The 24,290-nt window shown below is 40.8% G+C and overlaps 1 protein-coding gene across 2 annotated transcripts in view; it reads left to right on the top strand.

Moving 5' to 3' along the window:
* Positions 1 to 24,290, top strand: part of LOC125901638 (collagen alpha-1(XI) chain-like) — a 103,366-nt gene that overhangs the window by 60,928 nt on the left and 18,148 nt on the right. For both annotated transcript variants that reach the window (XR_007451004.1, XM_049597388.1), the window contains exons 38-54: positions 1,254 to 1,307; positions 2,734 to 2,841; positions 3,681 to 3,770; positions 7,303 to 7,356; positions 11,024 to 11,131; positions 11,256 to 11,363; positions 12,143 to 12,196; positions 12,755 to 12,808; positions 16,756 to 16,863; positions 19,809 to 19,862; positions 20,542 to 20,595; positions 20,742 to 20,795; positions 21,089 to 21,142; positions 22,446 to 22,553; positions 22,733 to 22,786; positions 23,046 to 23,099; positions 23,520 to 23,573. Coding sequence is in view for 1 of the 2 variants with exons in the window: in XM_049597388.1 (XP_049453345.1) it covers positions 1,254 to 1,307; positions 2,734 to 2,841; positions 3,681 to 3,770; positions 7,303 to 7,356; positions 11,024 to 11,131; positions 11,256 to 11,363; positions 12,143 to 12,196; positions 12,755 to 12,808; positions 16,756 to 16,863; positions 19,809 to 19,862; positions 20,542 to 20,595; positions 20,742 to 20,795; positions 21,089 to 21,142; positions 22,446 to 22,553; positions 22,733 to 22,786; positions 23,046 to 23,099; positions 23,520 to 23,573 (1,224 nt within the window). In the remaining variant the exon portion in view is untranslated. The remainder of the gene's footprint in view (positions 1 to 1,253; positions 1,308 to 2,733; positions 2,842 to 3,680; positions 3,771 to 7,302; positions 7,357 to 11,023; positions 11,132 to 11,255; positions 11,364 to 12,142; positions 12,197 to 12,754; positions 12,809 to 16,755; positions 16,864 to 19,808; positions 19,863 to 20,541; positions 20,596 to 20,741; positions 20,796 to 21,088; positions 21,143 to 22,445; positions 22,554 to 22,732; positions 22,787 to 23,045; positions 23,100 to 23,519; positions 23,574 to 24,290) is intronic.

Raw genomic sequence — 24,290 nt, forward strand, 5'->3', positions numbered from 1 at the left:
CCGCCCACTCACTCCACACTCGGTCTTTTAACTCTCTCAGATAGGTCGTACAAAAAAATAAAGCAAAAAAGAGGGTAACTTAGAGAGCATACAAATTGTGTTCTTCAGATGAAAGTAAAGCTCCTGTAAGAGAAAATGGAATACAGGCGGAGCTGATTCCGTACATCATGTAAAGCAGTCGAAGTAAGATCATTGATTTTTTTTGATCACTGATCATGACAACACTAATCATCCACCATATTCTTACATACTATCGTGTAATACACTACATGTTTAGTGTGCTTTTATAAGGACTTGTTTACTGCAAATTTCCACCCAAACAATATGTTTTGTCTATTATTTATCCTTAAAATTAAATATTAGCCAGTAGCGTGACAATACTGAGCAGTACAAATAAATGTTTGTTCATAAGTTAAATAGTTTGTCATTTTTTGGAGCGACACTTTTTTGATGCCAGAGCAATAATGTGCCTTACAGGGTAGAAAATTGTGATGAAAATTAAGTATATTTACTTAAGTACACTTTTGAGGTAGTTCACCTAAGTATTTATTCCTCTTTTGCACTAAATTTCAGAGAGAAATATTGTACTTTGCACTTTTTACTCCACTGAGCTGTAGTTTCTAGTGACTTTAGATTTTCTTTGATAAAATATATATAGAATTTGTGATTTAAATAAAAGTAAAATATTATTCATTGCTGTATAGATTCTACCCATTAAACTTAGCTCCTGTTTGAGCTGCCACAATAAAATGCTGCTTAGACATTAGTTCATCAATAATTACAATTCAGTAATATAATGTCTATATGTGTGATGGAGTATTTCTGCAGTGTGGTAACACCACTTCTATTTAAGTTAAAGAACTGAGTCCGTCTTCACCACCGCAAGGAAAGTACCTTAGACAAGGGTAACGGAATTTTAGATGTGAAATGATCTTCCTCGCTTTAAAAAGTTATTGTTAAAGGCTTATTATGAGACCAAATGAGTCTCGAAGGTGATTCATTTTGTAGCGTACAATCAGAAGTAAGCAAATTGTCACGATGCTTAACAATACCTGGAAGATCACAATCACTTTATTAGTGACCAGCAAAAGGTGCAACAAATTCTTGCTGTCAGTGTGGAGACATACAACTTACACTGATACACAGCTCTTACTGATTCTCTATATGGCTCAGACTCTACATTCTGTGCAGCAGAAAGTAAACAGTACACACTGTATAACCTTGCATGTGTGCATGTGTGTTTTCCCCTTCAGGGCTTCCAAGGAAAGACAGGACCTCCAGGACCTGGTGGGGTGGTTGGACCGCAGGTATATATACGGCACAGTACACCACTACAGCTATATTCCACCTCCTCACTTATTCTTTGTCTGTTGTTGGAGGATTATGAGACACTGAAATGTATGAAAGTATAAGACTGTAACAATAGCTGAATCCTGAAAAAAACAATACCCCTGTGTGGAGAATGTAATCAAAATGCATCAAGTGTTTTTGAAAAGATTTTGAGATGCATTCAGTGAGATCTTTTGTCTTTTGAAAGTAATGAACCGTGGGCTGAAAATAAATTATTCCATCTCATTAAGACTTCCATTTATTGTTTAAGGAAAGCAAAAGTAGGCAAAAAAGTATGATTTGCTTACTAGTGTCAAATGTGAGATATCCTAAACATGTTAAAGAAGCTACACTGGAAAAGCTGGGCTGTCTCAGCAGTAGAAAGACGCAGACGATTTGAAATTGGTGCTACATGACCTGAGAAAACAAAGAAAAAGGACTGGCATTTGCTCAAGACGTAAAAAACCTACAACTACCAGACTGCACAGCATCACATCCGACCAATAAATGCTCCCACTGATAGGTAATGCAATGCAAACTCAATGGCAGCTGGCTGGTAACAAACAATCTCGCATTACAGCTAAACAGGGCACTAAAATATGTTTCTAAAAACATCTGAGGCGAGAAATAGACAACACAGGAACAGAATCTTGGTTTACATTTGATCAGCACTACTTAGCTTTACTGTTTGACCTCAGGTTTTCCAGCCTCCATTTTTACTGTGCAGGAAACAGTATGTTGACTACTTCTTGTTCACAAATTCTCACTATTACAGCTAAACAGGGCACTAAATATGTTTATGTAAACTATTTAGGCAAAAAATAGGCAATACAGGAAGAGAATCTTGGTTTACATTTGATCAGACACTACCTAGTTTTACCATTTGATATTTCGGCCTCCATTTTCACTTTGCAGGAAACAGTATGTCACTTACTTCCTGTTCACAAATTCTCACTTTTACAGCTAAACAGGATACTAAAATATGTTTCTGTATATTTTTTAGGCAAGAAATAGGCAATACAATAACAGAATCTTGGTTTATATTCGATTAGCAATGCCTAGTTTCACCGTTTCATTGGGTTTGGTCTTAGTTTGAAGGGAGGGGCAATATGAATATGTGGAAGTACAGCCTGTAGTTGGACTGTCAGTGAAACTCCGCCGGATGACGCAAAACATGTGATTCAGTGGTGAGCAGGGAACTCTAGGCACTGGTAGGATGGAGGGATGATTAGTACATTTCATTTACACATGCAACCCACATTATTATGATTCAAAGCTGGTTTGAAATCAGCAAAGTACCCCTTTAAGTATTACTACTGAATCAATATCATATCCCCTTTAGGACACAGTTTAAGACTCATTTTTATAGCACATTGACCTTCACATGTCTGTTGTCCCTTATAGGGCCCAACTGGAGAGACAGGACCCAGTGGAGAGCGAGGACATCCAGGCTCCCCTGGTCCACCTGGTGAGCAAGGTCTACCTGGAGCTGCTGGAAAAGAGGGTGGAAAGGTAAATAAGCATGTGTTTTGTATGCTACAACAGCAAAGAGCGCCAGTCATAAGTAGTTACATGTTTTCTGCCAAGTGTTTTTGCTCATTATGTATTTTCCTTGTCTTGTATGTTAGAGAATTACCATGGAAATTTGTTCCTGGCTTCTTTATTCCTGTTCTTGAAGGTTATTTGTTATGTACTTGTTTTTTTCCTCTTTATTCCTACACTTGAACTACCCGTTGCATTTTAATCTAACAGACTTATTCTAATATTAGTTAAGGGGAAAAGTTGGAAAAATTGTAATAAAGAGATGCACAAAACACTGAGTTGTGGCGAAATTATCTTGTAGCTGAAGATCAAACTGCAATGTGAAGTCATGTAATGTTCTTTGGTGATGTAGAACAGGGTATTCTTGTTTTCTTGAGATGTAGTCTCAGTCATTGTTCTTTTAATGACTCACATCAGAATAGGAACTTGTTTTTTTAGATGTTTTTTGAGCTCTGCAAGATTTTATACCGTTTATTTCCACTGTTACAAAACTGCAGTTATTGTTAAAAATGAATGGGTCCAACAGACTAAAAAAATTCCTCTGATGGTTGTTTGTTAGAAATTGGCACATCTTTTCTTTTTTTGCCTTCACTTCTTAATCACTCGCTGTTGTTCCCACATAATAAGGCATAATTTCAGCTTTTATCAAACCGATCAATCACTTTAATGGTTTTTCTCTGATTTTCCTCGGCCATTCTCACAGATTCTGCTCTGCTCATTGTTTTCACCCGAAGCAAGTCTGTTCAATGATTACCTGACAGTGTATAAGTTGTCAGCTCAGTGGATGCTATTCTTTGTCCCGTTTATAGGGTGATCCAGGAGGTCAGGGTCCAAGTGGCAAGCCAGGACCTGCTGGCCTGAGGGGCTTCCAGGGGGCAAGAGGTCTTCCAGGGGGCATGGTAACCAACAGACACACACATTAACACACTCATGCAAACATACACAAGTGCGCTATCCCACATTCTGAGCACACGCCTGGTTAAATCTAGTTCCAAACTCCAATTACCAGGCTAACTACCTGCTGTTAAACCAAATGTCAGGCTTGGCAGTGGACCTGACTGAAAGGTGCAGAACTGGCTCACATAGAAGTGACAGAGAGGACTGAGCCAGACACAATATTGATGAATTTTATCATCATTAATCTCAGCAAGGTTGAAGCAGGTTATAGGCTGTGGTAAATGTGACTTTGGCAGAGCATTTTAACCACCAAAATGTCCCTTATCAGCTGTAGTTTATGCATTCATATTTGGAGTTTCAGCAGTTGCAGATCCTCTTCATTAAAGAGTTCTCGTTGTATTTTCGATCAAAGAATGACTCATAGCTCTCTGATTCTGATTCAAACCCACGACTTTGTGAGTACATCACATGAACCCCGTAGCCTGCTGAGTAACCCCCGCATTAATTCTCAAAAGAAGTGGGTGTGTGTGAGAAAGAGTTCAAGGTGAGAGCGGATGGCTGTTGGAAGCTGACTGAGGATCAGCTTGAGGGACTGAGGCTGAAGCTCATCTCAAGGCTGACCATTAAGAGAGCACACGACAGCACAACCCAGACTTATTACTGCCGTTATGTTTGTCCCATGTGTGCAGAGGGATGGCTTTCCCTTCATAAGGCCAGCGCATACACACACTCTACACCAGCAAACAGAGCCTCCCACTGTCTCTTAAAGTGATCCCATCCAATCACACACAGACACAAACATACATAAATGCATACACCTGTTGTACGAGCAGGAACGTAAAAAGTTAATCTCATTCTGTTAGCTGAGAGAGAGCAGGTAGGAATGCACACATTGAGCAGGCACACACACAAATAGTTTATACCTATCCAAAAGAGAAAAATAGATTGATGCACACACACACACACACACACACACTCTCTTCATCCCATCTCTCACTCTTGAGGAAAGGCACAGTAGCAATATACGAGCCAATAAATAACTTTTTGTGTGTCTGGCAAAGAAAGATCCTTCCAGCCTTCTAATGCACCATGGTGAAATGTGGAACCCGGGGAGGTGGAGAGCCTGCTTGGCAGCGTCTGCACCCCCTGGCTCTGTCGGAGCCTGTAAATTAGTTATTATAATGAAAGTCTTAACTGCCTCTGGTGAACTGTTTTCCATATGCAATCTCAGCCTCCTGGTGCTATTATTCAGCAGCGCAGGCATTGCCATTCAAGGGCCGGATCTGGAGGAGATGACAGGGGTCCAGAGATAGATGGACTATACTTGAACTTGTGGCGCACCGTGGGCTTCAGAGCCTTGTCATTCCTTCTCCTTTTCATTTCGTTTTGAAGCTCATTAAATGACTCCTCTTGCATTACTAATATAAATACACCTACAGATTAGGCTATATCATCATTTATTAAGTAATGGCTAATTTATCTCCGGTGGAGCTGAACTGCAGCCTAAGTAAATGTTTTGAAATATTGGTATTTCATTAATACGGAAGAGGATCAGGGCCACGTGTGAAAAATGTATTTGAGTTCTAGGTTTTAAGGCAGAGTTCTGAGTTCCCATTCATTGTCCATGGAGCAGCTCCAGACTTCATAGGCACTATCTCACACCTGGCACAAAGCGGTGTGCAGAGCAGCCGACTGTCATGCAAGTTTCAGATCAAGGCAGATGTCATTTTTAAGGCCAGCACCGACGCTGTGAAAGTAGCAAATGCTCCCATCTTTTTGGCCATGGGTGTGTAGGTTGTAAAATAAAGTGTGGTCAGGCGCATTGTTGATGTATTGCTAATTTAAGGTAGCACAAAGCGATTGCGCCATTGCCACATGGTTTCATATATTCAGCGTCATACTTGGTTTGGCCATGTTGTCGAGCTAGTTTGCTGTCTCTATTAAGTAGCTGTCTGTTAGCTACTCAGTCTAGAGCAGGAAACAGACCTTCAAAATAAAATCTGTGTTCCAAAAATTCACTGCACTTCAAAATAAAGTGTTTTTTACAAACTTGACATATTCGTGAGTCGCTTGCGGTCCATTCAGAATGGATCAGCAACCCACTTTTGGACCATGATCCACCAGTTGGAAACCACTGCTTTAGACCATTCGCTATAGATCTTTTAAATAGGGCCCTGCATCCTATGACATCACAAGAGAGAGAAACTCATGTTCACAAATATTGCCTAAACTTTCCTAAACCATGGAAATAACATAATAGAAGTCTTAATTTAGGTGGTGTTCCCCTTTAAATGGTTGGTTCACCCAAATATACTGCCTCACTCAGCCACTGGTGCCTCACCATAAAGATAGTTTTGGTCTCATGTGCTCATATTTCAAGATGTCTGATGTCTGAGATTTCTACCGCAACCCCAGTACAATGGATGTGAATGGAATTTAGTTTGTGATGCTCATAGCATTGAAAAGTGGCTTTTCAAAAGAAACATCTCTCTTTAGAAACAATGCCCACTTTACACTGGATAATCCACAGATGTCACCATAAACAGTTGTCATGTTGTCTGTTTGTTTAGTAGAAAGTGCTTCTAAAGAAATCTGTGCCGCTGGATATTTTAAATGTAATTTTTCATCACTACAAGCACCATAAACTAAATCCAATTCACCTCAGTTTTATTGGGATGACAGCAGAAATCTCCTATACTTATATTACAAGACCTGGATAAATAAAACCAAAGCTGTCTGCACAAGAACTGAGTGAGAAAATAAGCTGAAGTGACCCTTTAATGACCTGCTGCCTGTGCAAATTGGAGGCTAATAACAGGGGATTGTCACATGTTTGCCCTATGTTGTGATGTACATAAATCTGGAAGTAATACTATAAGTGGGGTTCAGAACACTTTATTTAAAAGTCAGAAGGAGGAACTTTTTCATCTTTCACTGGGGGCACATGAGGAGGTAGAGTGAGTCAACCTTAATCACAAGGTTGGCAGTTTGATCCTTGGCTCCTCCTGTCCGCATGTCAAAGTGTCCTTGAGCAGGACGCTGAACCCCAAGTTGCTCCTGATGGTCAGACCAGTGCCTTGCATGGCAGCTCCACCACCATGGTGTATGAATGTGTGTGTGAATGAGGCGAATTTTGAAACACTTTTAAAGGGGGTTTATAAAAGCAGCTCATTTACCATGATATATTTTGGTAATGATAACATCATCACCAATATATACAAAAAGAGATGCTATAATTACTATAATTCTTTTTATAGCTATAATTACTAATGACTGTTACTAAAAGATTTCCTTCCTTTTTATTACCACATATAAATCACAAATTGCTACTTACTGTGTGCCTTTCTGTATCTAATCTCTCCACACACACTGCACATACACAGGTATACACATATCTTCACACACATGCACATAAACATGCACACGGTAACATTTAAAGGCCCATTTGACAGCTGTGATTACTGCTCTTTGAATGGCATTGAGCAGCAGCCCGCAGTGAGTGAGATCTAACCCTCTCCTGTCCTCTGCTTTCAGGGTCCAGCTGGCTTAAAGGGAGGAGAAGGGCCTCAGGGTCCCCCCGGCCCTATCGTAAGTAGCCCGTTACTATGGTTACCTCATCCTCTCCCGCCACAGAGATTACAGTGGAAAGCGACTTGTGCTTTTGGAGAATGGAGTTGCACATGCTGTGCGCTGCTCCGCTCTCCAGTCGCTCAGCAGCACCCGTAATGTAAACTGCAGTGCAGAAGGTGGTAGAGCAGGGCAGGGTGGCAGGATTGAAGTGGCACCGCAGTAGTTGTTCAAATTACAGCGGTAAATGTCACATTACATTTTGCAATTTGTTTCCTTTGTTTAGTTAAATTGAAAGAGAAAAACATAAAACACTTTTATCCTCTGTTTTTCTTGTCATAAAGTGGATAGCACCACTAATTTTTTTGTTTATCGCCTCTCATACAGATGTCATTTGTGTTTATTATTACATTGCTCCAGAGAAGATTTTGCATTTTAAAATAAGAGAGCTATGAATTTGCATACTATGGTTTGATAAAAGCAATGTGCTGCTTGATTTGTGGTGTTTTTTAGAACAGCTACGAGATATTTTTAGGTATGAAACTAACACGAGTGCTCAACAACAACACTTTGAAACACGGCCTAGTCATTCCTTAATTGCCCAATTTAACAACTACAGTAGTTTCGTCCCAGTAACTTGATTGGTCTTATATGTTTTCCTCTAGTTACTATAGAAACTGTTGGGACACAGATGGTGGAAATTTGTGTTTTTATTTTTGTATGTCCACTACTTTCAGAGAAACTTTGCACTCAATCGATAATCACACGTAATAGAGTTAGGATGTTTTTCTCTGTGATTATGGGTACTTATGTTGCATCCTCTGGATCACTGATTCCCCCGTATTCACAGTAAAGGACATCCTCTTAGATGCCATAGCTGCATTCATATACTGTGCTTTTGCTCTCACAAAGTGTAGGACCCAGCAAAGGAGCAGGAGTGGCAGGGCAAGCCATAAATAAGGACTTTTTCCCCCCCTGCCTTTGTCTCTGAGCCCCTCAGTTAGCGATATATGCAATGAAAAGCCTCGGGAGCTCCGGTGGTGAATCTGTACAGAAAGCTGACTGACAGGCAGCTTTGAACTGTCTGACATTTTGTTCAAGCGTTAAACGCAGGCTCCCGATAATTGCCCCTGCTCACCAGCGACAGAGCAACACCAGATTAGATGACAGCGGATATGCAGAGCACGGATGAAAAGATGATGAAAGTGAAGAAGAGGGGCGTTCTTTGAGCGAGTTAAAACCGTTTCCACTGCAAAATGAGATAGTTTTCTTAAATTGGCTTGGAAGTGAGCCATTGGTTGAAAACATGTGATGGACTGTTTTGGTAGCGTTTGGAAGGGGAAAAAAAAACTCCTTAAAAAAGAGGCCAGTGTGCAATGCCCACGCACACAAGAGATCTGATATTTTCCTCCATCGATTTCCTGCCAGAGATTGAGCTGCTGTTGTGCTGTGGGAAAGTCTGTGAGTGCCGTGTGTGTGTTGCTGTTTCATAGACTTTTTAGAGGGGTGTGTGTGTGTGTGTGTGTGTGTGTGTGTGTGTGTGTGTCTGAAAGAGACAGACCAAGAAACCAAGAAACTGCACTGGGGGGAAAAAAAGAACAGAAAGCATGTATGCGACAAGTTGAGTCACAAACAGAAAAACTTTGTGTTTGCCGTTTTGATTTCTAGCCAGAGGATCACATGTGTGGGAGAAGAAACACGAGTGAAATGAGAGGGAGGGAAGCAGAAAGAAAGAATGTAAAGTTATGTGAGTCAAAGAAACCTGTGTGTGCGACTGTTTGTGTGTGTCCTGGCGGGCAGGTTGGCAGGCAGGGGATGACAGTTTGAAGCTGCGTAAGTGTATGTGTGTGTCACCGGCACTGTCTGTCATGAAATGGGCCAGGCATATGAGTGCCAGGTGGCAGCTCACATCAGCAGCTGAATCACTGTGTGTGTGTGTGTGTGTGTGTGTGTGTGTGTGTGTGTGTGTGTGTGTGTGTGTGTGTGCGCGCGCGCGTGCGCGCGCATCAGGGTGACTCTTCCACTTGTACACATGCAAGTTTTATTTGAAAGCAGCCTGAGACCTTCCCTTGAGAAAGAGAATAAAGTAATGACCTGCTCATCTAAAATGTAGTCACAGTTTATGTGATTTCGGGCAGCCTCGATGGTGATGAGCACCCACCTGAGCATAGTGCAGAGCGGGTAATAAGACACGCACACAAAGAATGGAAAGACCTTCCATAGGGCCTTGGCAGAGGAGAGCAGCTGAATCCTATTAGTTAGATAAGAGTCCAGTCATAAGCATGGCTCTCATCTTAGTGAAGCTTTGAGGCTGACAGCAGGGTTAACATACTTAGTATGGTTTTTTTTAAGTCCAGCCATGGAGTACAGTATTATTGTGGTTACAGCTCCTCACATTCATCAATGAAAAAGTAATCAAATAAAATGTAATATTTTACAGTCTGTTTAGTTTTCACTTCAGTTCGTTCATTTGCCAACTTAAACAACTCAAACACACACAAGAAAGAATGATAAATAAACAATAATAAGTTACTAAATTTGAAGGAGTGACCAACCAAAGCAAGTTTTGCTGGCTGAAAAGGTGTAGGCTGTTCCTGTGTTCCTTGATCTGACAGTTTGGCTCATGTCCCATTGGCTAACATAAAGGTGGCCAGGTTAATGGCCTGTACTGCAGCCAGCCACCAGGGGCGATCAATATGTTTTGGCTTCAGTTTTAAGGAGCATCATCTATCTATATTATACAGTCTGTGATATATATATACATATATATATATATATATATATATATATATATATCTTAGGGATGTCAGGAGATTAAAAAATAAATCTAATTAATTACATGCTCAGTGATTAGTTAAACTAAGCTAAATTAATTGCACACATCAATTTTTGCTGCGGAAGTATGTAAAAAAATTCAATTCAACTGAATTTTGGCAGATGTGATGCAGTGAAGCTGCTGGATTTTTGCCTTTAATGAACAGAACAGAGTGAAATGGGGTGAGAGAGAGAGCGGGGGGTGACATGCAGCAAATGGTTGCAAGCCAGAGTCGAACCTGCAACCGCTGCAGCGAGGCATCGCCTCTGTACATGGGGCGCCGGCACTATCCACTACTCTACCGACGCCCTGTGTTAACTTTTTAACCCCGTTTTTTTTCTGGAGTTACATACATAAATACTAGAGTTCATAACTTGTTTTTTATCTTTGTTTATAATTTTGGGTTTTTTGTTTGTTTTTTAATCTATTAAAGGAATTACACACTTTCCTTTTCAAAACTGATCCACTAATTACCTCCTTTGCCTTTCATACAGCTTTGTTTTGCAATTGTTTTAGTCTTTGTTTTTTGTGAGCACACGAGAGAACTGTATTTACTCTACATTTTAGTCAATAGCCTGTAGACAACTTGTTATGGTTGAGTAATCTGAACATTGTTCTATGAGAAATGGAAAACAGGTGATTAAAACAATCAGGCCCATTCATTCCAATATATCAAGGACACTTCACATTATAGTGGCCATAGTCTGTGGAAAAAGTGTTTGTTGAAAATCTACTCAATTAGTGCAGCCTTTCTAATGAAGTCAGAGTTTTTTCTTTCAGCCGTTTCATACCTTTTCTGCAGGAAATTGACTTCTCTAGATAGCTACCACACACTGCAGCAATGACTGATGGGTCTTTGTTCTTCGGTGACAGGGTTCTCCTGGAGAGAGAGGAGCTGCCGGCCCTGGAGGTCCCATTGGTCTGACAGGACGCAATGGACCCCAAGGACCACCCGGCCCTGCTGGAGAAAAGGGCGGCCCTGTGAGTATTTCGGTTTTACTCTCATTCTGTCAAACACTTCTATTTTAACCCTGCATACTCTGCAGGAAAGTGTTGATTTGGCTGCTGCTAATGCGACACCTCTTCATGAATGTGATGTGTTTAGGGAGAGAAAGGTCCCATGGGTCCTGCTGGCCGTGATGGCATCCAAGGCCCTGTTGGTCTTCCTGGTCCTGCTGGTCCTCAGGGTCCCCCTGGAGAGGACGGTGACAAGGTGGAGTAGAGATCTGATGCACTGGATTGCTAATAATCCTTGATTTAAATATAAAATTTGGAGAATTAGTGCAAAACAAATGCAAATTCAAGACAGTTTTACTTTAACATAACTTGTAACCAGCAGCTCCTGCCAATAAGACCAGAGCAGTGTAATTCAACAACATAGTTTTCTACCATGATAACATCGAAGAATATAACTGCTGCACACTGCTATGCAAATATTCATGTCTTAATACACAGTGCATATATATAGAAAATACACAGAGTGCATATAAACAAATACTTTTTTCAGTCTCTCTGTTTAGCCCCAGGCCAACAATGACGGAGAATAATATCAGGTTGTTGCATTCGGTAAACACAATAAGCGCACACTGGCGGCATTAAAACATTTCTCAACACAAACAGATAAACATGTACTGAAATAGCCAATATCTTACATACACTGTTTACCCTCAGGCCAGCAAATCCCTCATCCACACTGAACTACCGATCTGGATCTTTACGTTTGTCTCTGCGATCCCAGTCACGTCTTCTATCAAGCCATTTTGTCAATCAGAGTGCCAATGGGGTTAGACAGGGAGCCAATCAATTAATTGCAAACACTCGCCCAAGGTCTTTGCGGGCCAATCAAATTAGAATCTCTTGAGAGATATTTACTACCCACTGGTGGTAAAGGTGACACTTTAAGATATTGGAGTTTGACTAAACATGAGAGGCAAGAGGCTGTTAAGATGGATAAGAGAGATGTTAAGTTGTGCTGTTTGTGTCGCACCACAGGGAGAAGTTGGCGGACCTGGACAGAAGGGAAGCAAAGGAGACAAGGGTGAACTTGTGAGTATATATTTTCTCTAACTCTTTTTTTTTCTTTTACAAGGCAGTGAGTTTTCTAATATGAGCTGAATAAATCAGAGAACACAGGTTCAGGCAGGATAGTGTTAGAGGCAGATGAAAAATCTAGGTAAAGTGCTCTGGCAAACAATTTAGGTTTGTCCAGGCCTTTAGAGATGAGATGCACAAGTGTAACAACTACATCTTTTGCACTGCAGCCTTGCCTATAGGCAAACTAAAAAGGATCCTATGCATTACTTACTGCTTTGCTGAAATGCTGGACCATGATTTTTTGGATGATTTCTTGATAACAGAAGTGCTATGGGCCTAAAATCATTAAACTCTTTAGGACATTGCTTTTTCGGGAGAGGTTTATTGTGAGATGTTATCCAGGCTAATGGAATGGTGTGAGTATCTACAGACAGTTTAAAACCAGGGTTGGTTTGTGTGCTGTTGATGCAATGTCAGTGTTATATATTTAATACTTACTGTATGAATGTACTTGCAAACAACTAATGAGAAACCCAGTAAATACCATCTCATTGCTCCTTGTGTTTCTAGGGTCCACCAGGCCCAAGCGGTCTTCAGGGAGTGGTTGGAGCTCCTGGTCCAGCTGTGAGTATCACTTCCTCTGGGCATCTAATGTCAACTTTTCCCCTGTGAAATATTATTATACACTTTCAGTCCACTTTTATTGATGATGTCATATTCGAAATAAAACATGACATGAAAAGAGATCACAAATGACCACTTAGTAACCCAGATATGCTAATATTAACTTTAAAAATGTCCTTTTCAAATGATTTCCAACTTTATTTTGGCAGATATTAAATTTCTATTGAATTTTTAGAATTAAAATTCTAAAGTTTTAAATATTGAACATTTCAGATCATTTAAAGATGTAAGCGTTTTTCTCATAATGGCAGCCCCGACTTGTCATGGTGGGTTGTGTGCTAGGGCTGCAACGATTAGTCGACGAATCGCTGACTAATCGACTATCGAAATAATCGGTGACTATTTTAGTAGTCGACTAATCGGTTTGAGTCATTTTTCATAGAAAAGTACTATAAAAGTGCCCCAAAGTACTCTTATTGTAGCTTTTTACGTTCAAATATTGGCGAAACAAGACATTAGATGACATAATTTTGGGCTTTGGGAGAGACAGACCGACATTTAACAACATTTTAACACATTTTTTGACTAATCGAAGAAATAATCGACAGGATAGTCGTCAGCGATAATAATCGCTAGTTGCAGCCCTATTGTGTGCCAGTATTTGTGCCTAGATATGCACATACTTAGTCCCTTTTCTGAGGGATTGTGGGTCAGAACATGGCAAGTCAAGTTTGATATTTACTCCGATTCGGGGCTCCATGAAGACAGTGACAGAAATTGGAACTGGACCAAAAGTGTGTCTTTTTAACTCTTTGTCTTCGGACTTGTTGTGTTATCACAAGTCATGTCTGTTTCTGCAGCACTGGACCCTGTTATTTTGTCATTAGCACCATGCTCCATCAATGTGAACTCTTGTCTTTACCACTTCTGGCTCATGGTGTGTTCATCAATTAAATGAGCTGCTTACAGTGTTTACATACATTAGAGAAGTGGACACTTGGCTCTTAACAGTGCATAGTTGGAGACCCCTATTATATTTTAAAAAACATGTTTTACTCTCCAGATGGGCAGAAATTAAGTACTATTCCAGCCGGATCAGGGATGCATTAAACAAGCAGTATTGCTTTTTACTGTCGCCTCTACAGTCCAAAAACCTTTGGCTGCAGTCCCCATTTATTTAGGAATCCCCATGCGTTTATCATTATAATGTTACATACATTCCATTTTAATCATGACTCTAACTTGCAGCAGGGTGCCCCACACAGAATTTTGTCATCACAGTCTTAACAGCTTGTCCTTTTGTAGAATTTTTCAGCACCCAGTCATCAATTACATCACAGTTGCTTTGCAATACAGCCTCACACATCACAATGGTACACCACCCTGCCAATCATTTCCATGTATTACCTGATATGGCACCCGGTGTAGCTGAGAATACTGCCTTGTATGCTGCAGAACATCCTCTACTCATCCATCTCATTAACACAACAGGAAAAGGCCTGTTTCTACAATAGCTGATGGCCTGAGGGCAACTAAGAGCTCATTGCTATAAATTATCAGGCCTTAACAACCATTCTAGCAAAAACTCAGCATCTGCAGGGCTCTGTGGGGGCTAGAATAGACCTGGTGAGACGGATTGCCGCGAGCAGGTAGTGCACCCGGGCTGAATAACAAATTATTTAACAGTTGTTTATCCTGGTGAGTCAGTCTGCTCATGTGTATTCATACTTTCATAACTGAGACCTGACTCGTGCTGCGTAGCTTTCACTATTATCTGCCCTCTTTTTATTATTATTGCAAGTCCTAATGCTGTTATCAATTTCGACTATACTATCTACCCCACCTCTCAATCTGGGAAAGATGTTGGTAGTTTCGGGGGAAATGAATGATCCAATTTTCTTTTCAGCTAAGGCTTAACAAGGTTTACAACAGCTCATTCACCAGTATTGTGTTTAAGATACAACTAAGGTCAAGCAAGTGGAATGAAATACTATTGATCTTCATCAGGATGTGGTAAACACTCATTTAAACAAATCAATTGCATTTCTTTGTATTTAGCAGTGTCTAATAAAAAGAGAAATGTTGTATAAGAACGATTTTTGAAAAAAAAAGCACACAGGAGGGAACACGATTTTGTGGTATAAGTGTTTCCACATAACATGAGGGAAAACAAACAGCCCTAAAATAGTCACTTACATTTGTTTCAGGGACAGTCTGAGCATATAATAAGTGAAATGCACTTCGGGTGAGTCATAAATTACACCTGCCTCGGCATTAGCACCGTGCCTCAAGGCCTTAGCGTCACTTATACCCACAGGTGCTAATCATATCTCATTCAATTACACCAGCCACGCTTCAAAAAGACCAATATACAAATTAATACCAAGTCCTGAAAAATGAAGCATTCACAGTTTTAGTACAAGTAATTATACATTGACTTATGATGATTAAAGCACCTAAGAAAGCACTTTTCTAATTAGACCTGCAACATATGTTGAATGCACAGATATTTGCAGTTCCTAGTCTTTTACAGCTGTAATTCAGAAATCAATGAGCCAGTTTTTCACAACATCATTTGTCACTTCTGGAGCATATACTTTAACTGCAAATTGTAGTATTAAAATTTAAATTAAAACCCATTCCTGCCTGTTATCAGGGGGCAATGCATTGACATTCGCCATTGTTGGATCATTTCAGTAATCGCAAGAAGCAAGCTACGCGAACCGAGCTTTGTATTTTGGTCATGATAACTATTCGAGGCATTTCTCCATGTTGTTTTGGCAGTTTCATCCAGTTCCATCAATCACAAAGCTCTGGTGCGTCAACAAAAAACAGTAGAGTGAGTTGTGCAGTGTTAGAGTGAATGACAAATTATGCGGCGTTTAAGTTCAAACACTACAGGCACACTCATTTCTGATTCTGATCTCCCTGAGGAGCTGTGAGGCCAGTCAGATTTTTGGCTTCCTTTTTTCTTTTTTTCTTTTTTCTTTTTTTTTTTTTTGGTTAAAGTCTCTCTAAACTTTAGTCCACCTTGTCTCTGACTCCTCAGTTCAAAGCTAAACTCCTGCTACCTGTAATCACCCAACATTTCCTTCTAAACTGTTCTGCATTCACTACCAGTGCCTCAGGCTGCCTACATGTCCCAGGGCTCAGCGAGAGCTCCACAAGCACTTTCAAGTGCTGACATGCGTTTGAACTGAAAACTCCCAGTTTGTCAGCACTTCGCTCCTTCCCTGTAGTCTCCCCCTTTTCTATCCTCTGTAGCCCCGTGCACCTCTGACTTCATAGATGAAGTCAGCATCTTTCACATACGCTATTTACCGTAACCCTGTGGCTATCCTGTACTGTATCCTGCGTTCCCCTGATGAGGAGCTTTGGTAATCTGGCTGCTGTTTCCCCAGGTAGCCCGGCAGCACAGGGGATCTGTGACTGCAACTGTTGCCTCACCCTTGTCCTGTTTCGTTTGCAGTCTGCATTTTCCTCCAAATGTCCAAATCGGCTTCTCTGTTAAAAAGATTTGTAGCTTGGTTCTAAGCTCAAAATGGCCTGTGAGTGCAAATGTGTGGTTATGCGTTAGCCCTGAGATAGACTGTTGACCTGTCCAGGGTGCATGCTGGGAAAAGCTCCAGCCCCCTCATGACCCTGAGCGAAAACATGTGGGTGTAGAGAATTGATGGATGGATGAAATTGCCATAAAGTGACCTTCAGAAAAGGCATTAAGGTAAACTGCCCGTCCTAATCTGTGTTTGAATACAGGCATCGACCCACTCTCTTCCATGTGAGCTTGGATAAAGTCCATAACCTTGAAAAGGATTAAGAGGGCAAAGAAATCCCAAAAGAGAAATTCCACAGATACCAGTGTTTGTGGACTTGCATTTTGCCGAAGCTCTGGCTAATGGGGATCCGCATGAAGATGTTTAGATTTAATGAGCTTTGACCTCTCACAGGGCAGCGATGGTGAGGCTGGACCGAGAGGGCAGCAGGGTATGTTTGGCCAGAAAGGAGACGAAGGCCCCAGAGGATTCCCTGGTTTGCCAGGACCCATCGGACTGCAGGTAAGTCTTTTATACACACACACGCGCACGCACACATGTTGATACTCTTTCTCCCTCTCCGAACACATGACAACCAGATCACGTTGGACCCAGCCTAGTAGGTATGCACATCGCTTTCCCTCTGTCTGAGCCAGCCGGAGCAGAGTGAGTTTCCCCACACCCCTTAAACCGACAACATTTCACCTCTCCTTACATCATTTACATTACATCAAAACAGAGCATAATTTATTAATGCAGCCGCGGCTCCTAATAACACTTTGCATTGCTTCTAGGCAAATAATGCTTTTTCCCCCCTCAAGGACTTTCTGTAGCATAGACAGTTCTCAAAATCCATCACTATTGCTAACATTTTGCATTTGGCATTTTGCCGCACTGTTAATGGCGGAGGGGGAGACTGCCGTTGGTTTTCTGCTCAGACTACATCATTATCATGCAGTAAACCACTTCCTTGCAGTGCTCCCAGGCCCAAATAAGAGACCAACTTCTGTGGTAGCCTGTATAGGATCAGATATTTTAATATATGTAGTATAATGTATAAATGTTAAAAACTAATGTATCCCTCATAATAGATGTATTACAATATCCATACAGTATTTATTTTCTAGGATTTCAGAAAAGGGGCAGCAACTTTGAAGCAGACAGGCAGCAGGGGTGCTTTTGATACCCATTTGCTTTGTTGAGTATCTGTCTGGCCACCAGGACACCCTGCCTACACAAACATGGATCATGCATATTAAATGCTGTGCAGGAGAATGATATTTGATGGCTTTTATCAATAAATGACCCACAGTTTTATTTTCCACTTCAACACACATCGATTTGTGGCTATTTATCTTATTTTTTTAACAGTGGTTAGTGTATTGATTTGTAGAAAGTGTTTTTCTTGATATCATGCACATCGTATTAGCACCCATTTTTGGTATTAAAGTGATTCTATTTGTATTTAACTTTGAGAGAATAATAACATATTCTTACTCTTGCAAACTGCAAGAAGTAGAAACAGTAACCAATGAAGTGCATGCCTCCTCTGGTTCAATTAACTCACAGGTTTTGTATATACAACCTTAAGTAGTGTGGTATAACCAGTAGCTTTAGTGGCGAATGTTGTGTTTCTGACATTGCTGAGTCATTTTACTGACTTCATCACTCTTTCTATTTTTGCAATTGTTAGAAGCATGCTAGAACATGCTGCAACTTTCTCTTGTGCCCACACTTTGTGCCGTTCAGCAGACGCCACATAGTTTCACTTTAGGAAACTAACTGCAAACTATACAGTGTGTTCGCTTTTTAAATGTTGCTATCGGGATGTAATACAAGATTAAGACTTGCATTATGTGACTACTGCTCCATTTGACTTTGCTCTTTTCAGCTCTCTTTTCCTCAAAACTGCAACAGAGTGAAAGCAGCAAAAGGGCAGAGCATTGGCTCATTTAAGCCGACGAGCTCAAGTTGAAGAAACTTGCTTTGGTGGCAAATGAATAAAGAAACGGCACATTGTAGAATATCTAAAAGTCAATTATCCAAGGACTCACCGAGGATGAAATTAGAGCGAAGCCCTGCTGGTCAATAGGGCCAGATAACGTTGTTATTAAGTGCAATTGGCTTTTAATTGGGCATAATGCACTCCATCTCCACTCTTTTAATTATGTTTGGCTAAGCTGCCCTTCAATAGATGGCAGCAGCCACTGCGAGCTCAGCTCTTCAATTCAATTATCTGTAGCATTAATGATTTTTGACTATGGGGAATGAATGGCTTTGGTTTGAAAGGCTCCCATCATTCAGAGCTGTGTTTGCTGTGGAATATTGGAGTCCTCGCTGAGCAGATGAATTCTTCAGATTAAGAGGTTAAGATGTGGATGGAGAGGAGAGTAAATATCAGATCTGATTACACCAGAGTGTCCTTATAGTTCAAGGCTAGAGTGGAAAATAGACAGAAATGCCAGGTCATAAGTAAACATTTATGTACTTGCTCTGCTATGTGTAGTTGTTTGTGTATATGTGTGTGTGTGTGTGTGTGTGTGTGTGTGTGTGTGTAAAGGTAATTTCACTCACATTACACCTTTTCTTTCCAGCCTGCCGATCCATCAGTGCACATATTTCACAAAGAAGCCTAACAAGTCCATCATTAGCCACGAACCTGCCACATCCGAACATAATGCATGAAATTATTTGATGCTTTATTTATTTTTCCATTCTTACTACCGTCATGCTTTATTACTCTGACTAAAGTCCCAGTCAGAACGTGTTATAAATTAGCCTTCGCTGCCATTCCAGAGGTGTATTAAATCAACAAAATGGGCTGAAACTACACATATGTGATCCCAGTGATCGATACCCATGTCATTTTGGTTTCAGAGTAACTTATCATTACTGCTGCTCTCCACCCACCTATTGATTATGCGCGCTCCATCATCGCAGCTTAACCAACACAGCAAATAATAACTACAATTATGCAGATAGACAATAAGCAACAATAGGACGTGAGAGCTCCCTCATTTTTGTTGCACATACACCTTTCCAAGTTGCATTCAAACTGTTTAAGTCAAACATGATTGAATCCCGAAACTGGGTAATATGCACCGCCTGCGCCGTCCCCTTTGTTTCCACTTTCCTGTGGACATAGATGGATGGAGCTCCCACCCTGCAATTTACACAGGCTGATTATCCCCAAGCCTCCCATACCCTTTAATTACAATAGGTGTCCTTTTTGACTAATTGTGTGTTTACACTCAGGGGTTCTGTTGTATTAATGCATTCTCCATCTCATTGCATCCTAAACCTCACTATTCAATACACATCATCTGTAAGCACCTGTTAATGAGCGGTGAAAATGTATTTCTGCTTCTGTCGGTGGTTTCGGTTTTCTAATGCGCAGCTATGTCTGAGGTGCTCCCTCACATGACCCCCTTTTTCTTTGTTCTGAAGAATACTTGTCTCCTTTGCAGGGTTTACCTGGCCCTCCCGGCGAGAAGGGAGAGAATGGAGACGTTGGACCGATGGTGAGTGCAGCTCTTTCTGTTACTTCTTCTCCGTTGCAGGCGGTGATTCACATTGTTTTCACGTAGAACACAGAGAGGTGGGCAATTGTGCTGATTGTTGTGAAGTTTTTGGCTCGTGGCTGAGTTTGGCAACTCCTCCAGCCTCTTGGCAGATTTCTTGAAGTCTGTGGAAGATGTTTTCACACAAACAATTCTGCTGGTGAAAACTTTGCAGTTAGCGAGTTAGACTGCAATGAAAATATTCTCAATATAGCACTAAAGGGTGGTGAGTTCAGTTAAAATAACATGCAGATTTGGTTTGAGGGGATGTACGTTTCCTATATGGTCAGCTTTATTCTGTGCTGTATGCCACTGAGAACTTTACTTACTTGCCCTGTAAACTTGTTGTAGGTGAATGTATTGATTTTGTGTATTTGTATATTATCATATTATGCCTCTAAGTGTTTTTAATGGTTTCACTTAAATTCTTCGTACAGATACATGTAGTGATAAAGTCTGATTCGGATTCAGGTTCTGGTACCCTTTAAAAGAAACACAACAAAATTACAGCACCAAGCAATTCATTGGATTTTCGACATTAAAATGTAAAGCTTACATTTGGTTTGGCTTCTGCAATGTATAAAAAAAGGCAATGTTGGCACTGCTCTATGCTAAAAATAACTTCTCCTCCTCCTGACAGGGTCCACCTGGTCCTCCTGGCCCCAGAGGTCCTCAGGGTCCCAGCGGAGCTAGCGTAAGTTTGATCTTTTGTTTTTGCCTTTTAACAAAGCTGCAAACATTCTCATGATTTAAAAAAAAATCTAGTGTTTATATACTTTTCATATATGATTTTTACTTACTTCTGGATAATCCCTGACTGTGCTCGTGATTTATCCACAGGGTGCTCAAGGTCCTCCCGGTGGTATTGGTGCAATGGGAGGTGTTGGTGAGAAGGTAAGAACCAATATGTCTCAATTGTGGAAGCACTTGCTAACCACTTTTAATCTCCTAAAAATAAATTCCTTTCATTTCATTTGGTTTGTTTTGCCCCACAACAAGTACATTCAGAGCAGCCATTTTTACGACTATGTATTATTGCAAAAAACAAACAAACAAAAAAAAGGCTTGTGTTTGACATCAAAGTGGAAGATACAAACTAAAAGATACTCAGCTGATAACACTGTCTGTATTGTTTCCTGCAAGTGTGATAGTCCCCATTAACCGACATTTTCTCTGTGATGTAACAGGGAGAAACCGGTGAAGCTGGCAACCCAGGATCACCTGGAGAGCCTGGTATTGGGGTAAGCACAGTGTCATGCTGAACTACTAATTATCTCATTTCAGATAGCATTATTTTGTTTTCAAAAGGAAGATAACCAACTATTTTAATATGTGTAAACAGCACTTAAAATGCATGGCAAGTGGTACGATACACAATTCTGCAGTGTGCCCTTGTGTACAATTCATCCCCAGAAAAGTATGTAATTGTGACTGTTTAAACCATCTGTCTGAGAATATCTGTGAGTGCAGCTAATTAAGTTATGTTTAATATTTGACACTTAAGCTGTGGGGGCTGTTCCGCTGCTGAGTATTTCACCTCCGTATTACTGCAGGCTGATGTGTAGCAATGCTAGCAACCTGAGGGCTTTTCAGCAGATAATTAGCTCAGCCAGATTTGGACACCTCCAGTGTTGGAGGTGTCATTAATCTAACCTCCCGTACGAGGCTGTTATTAGAGGCAAAAGTCAAAACATGCCAGGAGTCATTTTGTGTGACAAAAACATCACAATAGCTTGGGATTTTTTCCACAATAACATTTTGTTATTTAATGCATCCAAAAAATTAGTGTTAAATGACAGAAAGTTCAGTTTTTCATAACTTGTTTAACATTCATTTACAAGGGCACCACCTGCATCAATCCACATAATACGCTCAACATTAGCTTCATAATGCAGCTGACATTGTTTGCCTGCAGAAGTGCCTCTGCTGATCACTTTCCACTGGTATAAATCAGGATAAAGTATTCACACATCAGAGCAGTGCCATTGATCCAGGCTAAGCACTGCTTGTGTAGACCAGGGACGCCTCACCTTAGTTATAGGTTCGGGCCAGCCACCCTCCTCGAGTCTGAGTCTATCAGGTTGTATTGATGTATCTACCTGCTGCCACAGATCTGTTTACAGTGACAGATAGAGCCAGTGTTGCACATCACATCGGGGTCAATTTCAAAGGTGCATGCTGGCATCGACTAGAGAAGTGTGCTGCTCTAATGGGCCAACTAACGATCCTGGGCTTGTAATGGCGCTCCAACTGCTGCTCTTAGTCGGAGCCAACAATTTAAGACACTGTTGCTGATTACCAGAGAAAAGAAAGATATTGTAATGTTAAGACTGTTTAGTGTAATGATTTAGTGGATTTTAAAACTCCAAGAGTCATGCTTGGGGGGTCTTGGGGCAGTTTGGTCCATGTTTTGACGTCAGCTGCAGTGACAGATTTGATAACACATATGTCCTGTGCCTTATTTAGCAGGCTATTGTCAGAGAAGCGTAGATGGCCCTTACGGCGTCTTCACAGTGACGAGCCTGTGATGCATTTTTCCCACAGGGACCCAGAGGAGAGACTGGTGAGAAGGGAGAAACCGGCCCACCCGGAGCTGCTGGACCTGCCGGTGCACGCGGACCCCCCGGAGATGACGGTCCCAAGGGCAACCCCGTATGTCACCGCCGCTGTCATACACACAGAGCCATGACTGATGCATTATTAAATCTGTCAGCTGCAGAATCACTGTGTCACATTTCTCAGTCGAGCTGTCTGCTGTCAGAGCTGTTGTTGACACGCTGTCACATATCTGAGTCAAGCTCAGTCTTCTCAGTGTCTCGATCTGTCTGCAGGGTCCTGTTGGCTTCCCAGGAGACCCCGGTCCCCCTGGTGAGCCTGGTGCTGGTGTAAGTGATACATTTATCCCTCAATCAATCTTGCGTTTAGGATGTTCTACCATTTACTGAGTGGCAATAAATGCTTTTTACCTGTAAGTGCTTGATTTTCTGTTTTTTGTAGGAGCTTTTTGTTTTTGTTTTTATATGTATTTTTTCTTTTATGTAAAATGTGCCTATTAGCGCCATTAATATAGTTGCAACTGTGATGTGAAATGGCGTTACGGTACAGTATAAGAGCTGACAGATGTCATTTGTGTATTTTGTTTAGGGTCTTGATGGTTTACCAGGTGACAAAGGAGATGATGGAGACGCCGGACAACCTGTAAGTAACTAGTATGAATTTCCCATCTACATAATGATGTGAGGATTAAACCCTTGGGTGTGTAGTGACCTAAGAATGCAGAATAGTTTGAATCAACAGCATTTTGAGTATCTTGTAATTCAATTTTCTGGTTTCCTTCAACAAAATTTAGAAAATCTGATTGAAATGAAATTTCTCACAGTCTCATTTGAAGTCATGTTGCAGTTTATTTTACATTTTAAATTCAAGTTTGTTCAAATATACTGCCTCACGGTAAAGTAAAGCAACACTATGGTAAAAGGAGCCTGGAAGAGACCCAAAAACAGGCATAAAAAGTTACATTATATTCTTTCTTTTTTTTCACAAAGTACAGCTATCTATGCAACAAAACTCTTCAGTTTCTGTGAAGTGGAGTCAAGTGTTCTATCTACTCTATTTTAGGGCCCTCCAGGTCCATCTGGCGAGGCTGGAGTACCAGGACCTCCGGGCAAAAGGGTGAGTACATTTCCAAAATGATGCATGAGATGATGCTTCTGCTAAGCTCTCGAGATGTTCTCTATTTTTAGATTCACAATGCTCTTACAGGCTTGCGAGCTATTACCCACTGCAGGGCGAGACAGCATTTTTATGTTTGTATTTCAGATTAATATACAATTGTTTGACAGGAAATGATATCCATTAGTAAAACTGAGTGTGTGGAATAGCCAGTAATTGCAGACAGAGATCATCCTGGAGGAGAATATTGACATATTGTGGGTTTGACTTGCAGTAATGTGGAAGCAGCAGGACAGCATCTGCTGCTGCTAACGTCAGGAAATTAACTTGTCACTTTAATATCTGGCACTCCATGCCCTTTCCGTCACATCAGACTTGAGCTGACATTATTTTATTTCACTAGCGTGGCATTTTTTACGATGCGTTCCATTTACTGTAATAATGTTTTACAGTTGGCAATAAAGCGCGCCATTAATACACTGTATAAAAGGCTGGCACAATATGGCAGGAGGAAATAGAAACTTTTGATATTTCAAGTAAATTAATTTTGTTTTGGTACCTTGGTAGAGATGATGCTCAGTAAAGTGTAACTTATCCTCTAGAGCATCGTACCAACCAGCTCTGCTGCCTCCTCTGTGTATTAGTGCAAACATTGTACACAGTACATAAACAATGCAGCTCTTGCATGTCATAGAGGTATGGTAAACACTCATTTCT

The sequence above is a fragment of the Epinephelus fuscoguttatus genome, linkage group LG15 (genome assembly GCF_011397635.1).
Source record: "Epinephelus fuscoguttatus linkage group LG15, E.fuscoguttatus.final_Chr_v1".
Lineage (NCBI taxonomy): Eukaryota > Metazoa > Chordata > Actinopteri > Perciformes > Serranidae > Epinephelus > Epinephelus fuscoguttatus.